Source organism: Carya illinoinensis, chromosome 13 (assembly GCF_018687715.1).
Source record: "Carya illinoinensis cultivar Pawnee chromosome 13, C.illinoinensisPawnee_v1, whole genome shotgun sequence".
In the NCBI taxonomy this organism is placed as follows: Eukaryota; Viridiplantae; Streptophyta; class Magnoliopsida; order Fagales; family Juglandaceae; genus Carya; species Carya illinoinensis.
This window is the reverse complement of record NC_056764.1, coordinates 31,125,660-31,136,173: the sequence shown is the minus strand read 5'-3', so window position 1 is coordinate 31,136,173 and position 10,514 is coordinate 31,125,660. Positions and strand designations below refer to the sequence as shown.

The window sequence follows — 10,514 nt, the reverse complement described above, 5'->3', positions numbered from 1 at the left end:
TAGGCCGCGAACCCTGAAGTTCCACGCGGTCGAATCTGATGGGCTATTAAACATTTAACGGGGTCCTATAAAGGTGACCTACCCAGACCGATGCCAGAAGGTTCGAACAAGTCTTTCAACCATTTCCGTCGTAGTTTCAGATCGGAAACCCTCACGGTGAGTCATTTCATCTTGGGATTGCGTCTCTCTCTCTCTCTCTCTCTCTCTCTCTCTCTCTCTCTCTCTATATATATATATATATACACACACATATATGCGTATTCTTTCTTGTCTCTCTCTCGAAAGATAAGCTGGTCGATGTAATTTTTCTTTTCCGGTGTTTGATTTGTGCTGAAGAAGTCCTAGAATTCATAAATCTTATAGCCTGATATTATATTTTTTGGCTGATTTAAAGGACTCAAGTGTTTGCTGCATGCTTTGAAATGGGTTTGTTCGTGTTGTACTGTTGCGCTTTATTTTGGAAACGAACTGTCTGCTTGGTTGCTGAGAAAAGCTGGAAATAGAGTGAATTAAATGTTCGGTCTTATAATTTCTTTTGGGACCTGGATACCTATAAAAAAAAAAAAATAAAAATTCTTTTGGGACCTGGAAAATTATACAAAGTGGCCGGATTCATTTTGTCCTGCTTCGGTGTTAGGAAAAAGAAAAGCGGAGTCTTGACATATTGGTATATAAATGCCTACTGTTTTTTCCCTTCATTTATAAATGTTCAGGAAAGCATGTGTCTCTTGTTGTGGCTCTTCTATTCTAGTGGTATTCTTTGCATGGAAGTCATCATGTCTTGATTTGATGGTAATTGTTTTGGGAAAGAAACCTAGGTAGATATGAACACCGTAAAGAATGAAATATTAAGTCATGGGCTGGGAAGTCTGAAGACTGGGAGATTTTTCTACATTGTGGACTTTTGGGTCATTTATTTTGAGTAAGTGCTTACAGATTCTAACAGAAATTTAATTTAAAAGGAGTCAAGCATGAAATTGCCAATACAATATGTAACCTTGTTATGATGTAATGGATGCTAAGGTGCCAAAATTGTTCACATGCATGATTCTTGAAGTACTGTTTCAAAGATGCCTGAAATAAATGTAGAGCAAACCCTTTTATAATCTTCAATGTAGACAATGTACACTATTTCAGATAGGATCAGCTGAGTGAGTTATGCAGAGATTGAATGTATTTGCTTAGGACATGATAGATGCCTTCTTACTACACTTATAAAAAAAAAATGCCTTCTTACTACTTCCATGTTTAATATTTACAATCAACTCCTATGTGCCTGTGCAAGTATGCCTCTTTTATATTGGCACAGAACGTTTTCTTTTCTTTGGAATGAGATGGCAGAATTGCATGATTATCTCTGTTGAAACAAATTTTGAAATGTGTTATCTCAGTTGGAGATGGAAAGCATTCTGAGTGGTTTGGGAATGAGAAACATAGAGATGTCCTTCTTCCCATGCCACTTTAAGCACGGGATGCCTTGTTAAGGTTTCACAGTCTCATGCTTCAAATTATTTTTCAATGTAGATGAACTGCTTTCTAGAATCCGTGTTGGCCCCTTTTTAATTATATATATATATATAAATAAATTTGGGGCAGCTGATCCATATGTTAGCATCAATTAAACTGACACTTGGCTTGACTTTAAATTTCAGAATTCATAACCTACTGTTTGTATGGAATTGGGCGAAATGGCTATCAAGTTGGATGAGTTGGTTCTCGATCAACATGTTTCAAACTCTTGAAACAGCCCTATTTTAGAAGGTGTATCCTAACTTTATAGTTACCCATTGATGTTTGAGAGATCTTTTTTCTTTCTTTGATAAACCAAACTAGAGAATCTCGTATATTATCAGAATTTCTGCTGACAAGGGGTGCTACCCACCATACCTGGGTGAGATGGCCACTTTACCCCCACCCACACCCCTTGTCTGCCCGTACCTGTTGAACAGGCGGGTGGATTGTCCAACCAACCGCCCAGAACTCTGTCCAAAGCCAGATCCAGCATCCTGTAACCTTATCCAACCAATCAAATGACAGCCCATTTCAAACTCAAACAATAAAATCAGATCTGATCTGAACAGTAAATCTATATACGAAAAGATCTGATGTCCAAGCTGATCGGATTTGAATAGATTGGATCTCGTCAGATTATCAAGATTAGCTCTGATGTTTGCTCAGATAAGCCAATCGAATATCAAATCTGATCTTAGATTTAAGACACTGCAGCACTGTGGATCTGAGAGCAGGGGAGAAGATAGAAGGAAGAAGAGAAGAAGGAAGGAGAAAGAAGGAAGGAGTAGAGGAGGAGGCGGCGGTAGTGATTTTTAGGTATAAGATGGTTTTATACTATGATTACATGTGCTGGCAGGTGAAAACCCAATCGGGTGGGGTCACTTGGTAAAAAAATTGTATAAGCTCGTTCACCCCACCCATGCGGCGGGCGGGGCTCGTCCTAGTGACCCGTCCCTTGTCCTTGGTGTTGACTCTGGACAGTGATAGAGACATACTTAGATGAGGTGTTGAATAAACTATTTGTCTTAATTATCCACATTCAATTATGCAGTTCTCTGAATCATATTCTATTCGCCCTTTGTCTCTTTCATCTTTTGTGGAACACTTTTTTGGGTAAAGATGTAATAAGTTTTGCCACTACCTTGTGTTTTGTTGCTGGCTTTTGCTGCTTTAACTCGAGAAATTGTACTTCTTTAATATTTTTTATTGGAATTTTGGCTATTCAATATATTTTATCTATGCCTGTTCAGTAGAGTTGCTTTGAAGCTCCTTTAGCCAATAGTCGTAGTTTTTATTTGTTTTATTTCCAAATCATATTTTTTAAGCACTCCACATACAACGTTCGAGTTTATCTCTTTTGGAAATGGGTAATGATATGAAAAGAGATTGGATAGGGGAAAAAACCAGACATTTGCATTAGCATCTTCTTTTATCCGTTTACAAATGATTTCAATGTACATTTTGTGATGTTTTGTTGTGTTGAGCCATTTTATAATTTTCATCTTGAATTCAGCAAGCTTTCTATGCTTTGGGATGAAATAGGCTGGTGCTCGTATTTGAGTTTTAGCACTATCTTCTTTTAACATTTTGTGACTGTTTTTTTGTTCTTAACTCTTACACAGTTAAAAAATGTCAGCAAAGTACATCATAGGAGGTATTTTGGGATCTTTTGCGGTTGCGTATACGTGTGACTATTTTCTTGCTGACAAGAAGATATTTGGTGGTACGTTCTGGTGGTGACAACTTTTTTTATTAATCACACTTATAAAAAAAAAAATTCCTGATTATTTAGTTTACAGTTATCAATCATTTTTCAGCTTGACAGAGTTATTAATTTGGTTACCAGGTACTACCCCTAAGACCGTTTCAAACAAGGAATGGTGGGAAGAAACCGATAAGAAGTTCCAGGCTTGGCCTCGCACTGCCGGGCCTCCTGTTGTGATGAATCCCATCAGTCGCCAAAACTTCATTGTCAAGCCCCGTTCCGAATAGTGAAGCTTGCATCTTTGGCAAATCATTCGAATGAATTTCTTTTCTTGTTAGGCCTTGCAAAGCCATGCTCATAAATTCTACTGTATTCCATTATATGATGCAGCCATATATTGGGTTGGGATCTTAATAACCGTCATCAGGGCATTTCTTTGTCAGAATGATAGTTTTTGTTTATCATTTGGATGTCTGAAACATGATTTTACAAGCTTTTTTCTTCATATTTGAGTGTGTGGAATGTCTGATGGATTTGCTCTATTGCAGAGTGCCATTCCTTATTATTGGTCTATAACTATGAAATCTGGAATTAAATTCTGTAAATGAAAACGAAGTCACCAACTTCAAACTGTCAAAGCTCTCCGCTTATCTGTAATGGGAGCATCATTTTTTTTTTTTAAACCCTGCAAATAGACTTCCTTGAAAGAAACAGATTGCATCAAAGTTCATCATCCTAAGAACAGCAATACAGATAAATTACAACCCAAAAAAGTCCACCGTAGAAATTGAGTCCATAGTAGAAACTTGAGGGTCTTTACCACTATGAATGTCTAGGAGGTAGGTGGGAATAGAAAGAAGGGTATGCTTCCATAAAGGTTATTGGAAGTCACCTATTACGCGATAGAATGTGTTTATCGATTCAAACTTTAATGAATTTTCCTAGCTTGCTAACTTTGGAACTTGCTCAGGAGTTGCCTTATGTCTTGAATGATAGGCTGTACGATCCAAATTGAGGATGCTTCTGGTTCTTGCACCACTAGTATGGTGTTTAAGGAATCACCTGCCATTATAGCCATTCCAATGCCCCTTTCCACTGTTTCCTTTACTCCTATTGGCAGAGTTGTGGCTTATTCTTGATTAGGATCTTTGCTAGGGATGAATTCTATTTGGACAAAAATAGGTGTGCCATCTTCTGATCTGCATATGATAGTTGTTGCACTACCAGTCTCTGACTGCCACATCAGAGGTTATAGTGGAATGGTCTCTAGGGATAGCTCTCCATTGTTGGCCTTCATTTACTTGTTTAGTGCCCCATGCATAACAGTGATCTTTGAAAGTTTTGAGCGTACCATCAACAAAACTGCTAATTCAAGGTTTGATATCTTCATGGACTATCTTATTTCTAAGGAGCCAAATGCTATCCATAGCTGTGATAGCAAAGATTTGGAAATGGTGCTCGTCACTGGGGGGGTATATTCAAACTCTTAGAAGGGATGATAATATAATCTATCCAGCCCCTTGTGTCCCTACTGGCAAAGCTAGTGATGTCAATAGGCCAAGGGGATTGTCTCCAAAGGATTCTTATGAAGGGGCAGCTCAAAAACATATGACTTTGGGATTCTTCCTAAGTTTTGCATATAGGACAATTAATGTCATCTTCACACAAGGGGATAAATCTTTTCAGATTACTCTTAGTGGAATGATATTGTGTGTGACTTTCCAACAAAAGAATTTGAGTCTGTCCTAGATTTGAATTTTCCACAGCTTCTTCCAGTTAGTGAACTGGTCAGTGGAATTAGAGTGAATTTGATTCATGGAAAGATCTGCATAAGCAGATTTGACAGAAAAGTTTCTTGAGTTATGATGCAACCACTTTACCCTATCTTTTTTATGAAGGTAATCAAATTGTGCAAGAGGTATCTTTCTGATTTCATTAACAGTGTCTTGATGAAAAAGAGCCTGAAGAAGGACGTGATTCCATCTTCTAGGTTCTTCCATTATAAGTTCAGCTGTCGTAAGATCAGGGTCCTGATAGATGGATACAGAGTTAGGTCTGGGTTGAAAGGTTGGGAGAGTAGGGATCCAGGGGCCGGTCCAGACTTTAATACTCACACCATTATTGACTTGAAAATAGACACTTGCTTTGAGAAAATCTTTTTGCTTGAGGATCCCTTTCCAAATCCAAGAGTCAGAGAGCTTAGGGTTGGTTGTGAACAATGAAGCGTTGTGCAAGTATTTGGCATTAAGCATTCTCTTTCAGGTATGGTCACTCTCATTTACCGTTTGCCAACCTAATTTGCTCAAGAGGGTAGTGTTGAAGTCAGATGTTTTTCTGAGCTTGAGGCCTCCTATAGATTTATGTTTGTAGATGGACTTCCAATACTTTGGAGTGTAATTGTGAATTTTTTTGAGTGAGAGAGCCCCACCAGAATTTCATGAAAGAACTATCAATGAACTGGGTGACAGCTTTTGGGATAGAGAGGGTGGCCATATGGTAGGATGGAATGGAACTAGCTACAAACCTAATCAAAGTGGTCCTACCAGCTGGAGAGAGGAGTTTTGCCTTCCACCCTGTCTATTTTTGAGTGATCTTATATTGCATTTCCTCAAAGTGCTCTTTCTTAGACGCTTTGAAAAGGAGAGGCAACCCCAGATACATTACGTTAGAAGAGGCAGTTTTAAAATCTAGGATTTCTTTCACTTTTCTTCTAGAATGAATAGGAGTTCTGCAACTAGATTGAATGGAGGACTTTGCAACATTGATTTTTTGGCCAGACCAAAGAGAGTATTTAACAAAACAGTTTTAAATTTCTGAGCATTATTCTTGGAAGCAATGCCAAAGAGGATAAGATCATATGCAAAAAGCAGTTGTGAGATTTTTGGGTCTATTTCTGCAAATGGAAATCCCACTGAGATGGCCTAGACTTTCCTTTTTTGTGATCATATGAGTACGAACCTCAGTACCAAGAATAAAGGGGAAGGGGGAGAGGGAATCCCCTTGCCAACTTAATCCTCTAGATGGATTAAAGTAACCACAAGGGTTACTATTGATGATGACCGAGTACGAAACAATAGAGATACATTCTTTGATCCAGTTAATCCATTTATCATGAAAACCAAGATTGGACATATCAGTAAGCAGAAAATTCCACTCCATGAAGTCAAAAGGCTTTTTCCATGTCTATTTTAATAGCCATGAGCCATTTTTCCCTTTTTTTCTTCTTTTTTTCTTTTCTTATTTTTTCCCCTCCTGATATGATGGAATATCTCTTGTGCCATAATGGTATTCTCTTGGATAGTTTTCACTAGGACAAAGGCTGTTTGATAAGGATAGATGATTTTAGGAAGGATCTTTTTCAATTTGTGGCCAGTAGCTTAGCATTGATTTTGTATCAAACGTTGGACAAACTAATTGGCCTGAACTACTGAACAGTATTAGGACTGGTAGTCTTAGGGATTAGAGCAATATGAGTGTGGTTCCATTCCTTGAGAAATTTCCCATTAATGAAAAAATTTTAATGGCAGCATTGACATCTTCCTTTATTATCTCCCATTAGTGCTTATAAAACATACCAATGAAGCCATAAGGCCCAGGGGCCTTGTTAGAGGGGGTTTGTTTCAGGGTTGCAAGAATTTCAAGGTCTGAAGGGATTTCACAAAGGAATTGATTGTCCAAATCAATGATCTTGTCAGGAAAAGATCATTCAATTCATTGCTCAAGATTGGATTTGAAGTGTTGAAGATTTCTTGAAAGTGTTCAATGAATTTGGTCTGGATCACAGAGTTGTCAGTTGTCCATGTTTGAGGACTTATTGTAATGCTATCAATGGAATTAGTATGCCTCCTAATGGTGTTGGACATGTGATAGAACTTGGTGTTAAGATTAGTTGTGGTTAGCCAACTTAGCCTTGCCTTTTGTCTCCAGAGGGTCTCCTTTCTTCTAAGTTGCTCATCAAAGTTTGCCTTAATCTCATTTTCAATGGTCATGGACTGAATGATTGGGTCTTTGGATTGGATTTTCGTAAGATCTTGTGTGAGTCCTTTAATGGTAGTTTGGATGTGACCAAAATGGTTCGTGTTCCATCTTTTCAAGGCCCTTTTAACCTCTTTTAGTTTCCTTGAAAGAATGAAGCTAGGTGTTCCTGAGATTTGGATTTTCCATGCCTTTTGAATGACCATCTGACAGGTGGGATCTCTCATCCAGAATTCTTCAAATTTAAAAGAGGATTTGTGATATTTTCTCCCTGAAGTATCAAGCAAAATGGGGGAGTGGTCTGAGGCACTAATGGTGAGGTGTTGGAGGTTTGCATTAGGAAAGAGGCTTATCCATTGGTGGTTAGCAATCCCCTTATCAAGTCTTTCCCTTATGTTGCCGAGACCCTACCTGTTATTAGTCAATGTGTACTTAGGGCCATGGAAACTGAGATCTATCTTACCAATGTTGTCCACATAGACCTTCAAACCATTACCATGAGAGGAGCTAGCAAATGGTCTGCCTCCTATTTTTTCAGTTTGGCTCAAAATTGAGTTTAGGTCCCCAATATGTAAGATAGGTCCATTGAAGTTATTAGCAATATGGTTCATGGTATCCCAAAATTTTCCTTTTTGACTATTCTGAGCAGGGCAATAAACAAGATTGAGGAGCCAAGGATTATAAACAGGGTCAGAATACACAAACAAAGACATAATATTGCTATTTACATAAACTGGTTCCAAGTCTATGCCTTGCTTCCATATAAACAAGAAAACACCTTTTCTTCCAGTAGGAGGCACTTCTATATATGTGGAGAAACCTAATCTATTTACAATGCTAGAAATATTCACATGCATTAAACCTGGTCTCCGAGATGAAGACAACATCAAGATTGTAGGTCCTAATGTTAGCCATCAAGCTTCTGATTGCATGGGCTCGGGCTATACCCCTATAATTCCAAGAAAGTAGCTTCATTTCTGCTTTGGTGGCAGTTTAAGCCCTGCCACACCAGCCTTTTCAAAAGTTGGAGTATGAATCTTATTTCCAGATGAGAGATCTTCTTTCTGGTATGGAGAGAACCTGATTTTTTTGGACTTCCTGCTAAAAGTACCATTCCTTTTGTTCTTTGCTAACTGAAAATACTTAGCAATGGGCACGTCCTCTTCCTCTATTTGAAGTTTAAGACCCTCCCCTCTAAGGTTATTTGAATTCCCTTGTCCCTCCTGAGTCAAAGCCAACCCCATCTCTGAATTTTGAGGAATGTTCATGACTGGGTTGATGAGAATTGGTTTATTAGTATGCATGCTGTTAAGAGGGTCGTGTGTTGAGTCAGTTATGTTTTCAAATTCTCTAGGTTGGTGACTGGTGAGGATGTTTGACGTGGGCCTAATTGCAAGGCATGATCTTCCAGATGGACTTACAAGGAGTGAGATGGAGTGTTGTTTTGGGTCCAGGTTTGTTGGGCTCTGAAGTTTCTTGAATTGGGAAATGACCTGCTTGAACAAGCTGGGATCTGGGTTGTTGTTCTGCTCAGTGAGTGAGTTGGTTGAGGATGAAGTGATGGGTGAGGAGACTTGAGATATATGGGTTAGTGCAGGAGGCTAGATTGTCTTGATCATTGTGAGGGTGAGATCAGCTTGTACTATTTGTGTCTGCCTAGGGGACTAGATACGATAGTCATTGTTGTTCTTTAAAACATACTGGTTTTCTGTCTACTGAGTTGGATATTTGGCACGTGCTACTTTTTGCTGTTCAGAAGATCCCCTGCATGTTTGGTTTCATGGAATGGTGCACCTCGACCTTCAATTTGGATGCAATGTGGCCTTGTATCTTTGTTTGGACCCCAATAGAGATTCTGGTTTACAGTTAGACTGGCCTCCACTTGTATCACTTTGTCTTTACCTTTGTTAGAAGCTTGTGGGAAGAACTGTCTTGTGGTAGGAGTTGAGTGATGGTTTTGTGACTAGTCTGCTACATTTCTTCCGAAGGCTATCATATCAAAGGGTTGTATTCTTACATTATCATATTGGTTAGCAATGTGGGGAGTTCTTCTAGAGGCATGGATTCTCAGCTCTCATCCATGATCCAAAATTAGTGACTTCAATTTGCCCTTGGAGGAGTGGACGTGCTTGTTGAATATGGCCTAGATAGCCACAATAGTAATAGAAATCAGATAGTCTCTCCTATTTGAAACTTATCCAAGTGGCTGGTTTTCAATTTCTTACTAGAGGAAACCCATCTGGCAGTGGGTTTTCTATATTAATCTCGACTTGTATCCTCATGTATCTTCTAAAATTTATGCCTGTTTTGTATGCTTGTTCCAGTTGAATAAAAGTTCCTAGTTTCCTTTCAATCTTCTCAGCATTTTGATTTGTCATTAACTCTAATGGGAGCCCATGTATTTGACCCCAGAAAACAGATATTTTTAAATCTAATTCTTGTAGGCTCAATCTTGGAGGCCAGTCCCTTATCAGCATGTGAAATCCCTCGATGTTCCATGGCCTTTGATCCATCACTCTATTTTTCTCTTGTTGAGATGTGAAGGTAAACAGAAAAGTGTTGGTGGTCAGGTCATCGATTGCTAAGCCAGGTGCAAAACTCCAGACTGCCTTGATGGTGGCATGTAGGGCATTCTTGTTGAGTGGTTTGGATGAGACAATCCTACCAACAAGTGCGTGGTTGGAGATATAGGTCGCAAACTCCATTTCTGGTTCCAGGTTCAATTCTTTCCAGTTTGGGGCTATAGGTGTAGATGTTTGACTTTTAGTGTTTGGGGTGGAAGACATGGCTTGGGTTTGGTTTCAGGAGATTTGGTTGTTGGAGTTTTGGTTTCTGAGAGGGAACTTGAGAGGTTGAAGTTGTGGGTTGTTTAAAAGGGTTAAGAGTGGGTTCGGGTGTTTAATGATAGATGCTCGTTTCTGGTGTGGTTAGTGAGGCTTCAATGCTGGATTACTGGAGTTGATCATTGGTGATGTTTAAGTGATATAGTGTTGTGCTGGGCAGATTTGGTTGTTGGATGAGCTTTAAACTGCAGCACCTAAGCATTCAATTTCTTCCTGGATTCTATCAATATGACAGATTTAGAAACTCTGATGGAAAAGCTAGTAAATGGAAGTAAGAAGAAGTTGTTGGCAATGCTTAAAAGGAAATGTGTTTATGATGTGTTAATGGTGAGGATTTGGAGTTGTTGTGCGATCTGGGCAGTTGTATGTGAGGACTGGTTGTTGGGAGATCCTTAGGATGGGTTTGACTCACTAGGGAGGTAGGGAAAGCTCATCTTGGAGGTGGGTAATGTTGAAGAGCCAAGCCCCTGGTTGTTATT

At 39.0% G+C, this 10,514-nt stretch overlaps 1 protein-coding gene across 2 annotated transcripts; it reads left to right on the top strand.

Moving 5' to 3' along the window:
- On the top strand, positions 1-3,759 carry LOC122292801. 2 transcript variants are annotated; one of them, XM_043101320.1, is made up of 4 exons: positions 26-156; positions 1,653-1,761; positions 3,135-3,235; positions 3,359-3,759. In XM_043101320.1, the coding sequence occupies exons 3-4, from the start codon at positions 3,142-3,144 to the stop codon at positions 3,502-3,504; spliced, it is 240 nt and encodes a 79-aa protein (XP_042957254.1). In that variant the 5' UTR covers positions 26-156; positions 1,653-1,761; positions 3,135-3,141; the 3' UTR covers positions 3,505-3,759. The 2 variants fall into 2 exon arrangements, with proteins under 2 accessions (XP_042957252.1, XP_042957254.1); XM_043101318.1 differs by lacking the exon at positions 1,653-1,761 and having other exon boundaries at positions 1-156.
- The last annotated feature ends 6,755 nt before the right edge of the window (positions 3,760-10,514 follow it).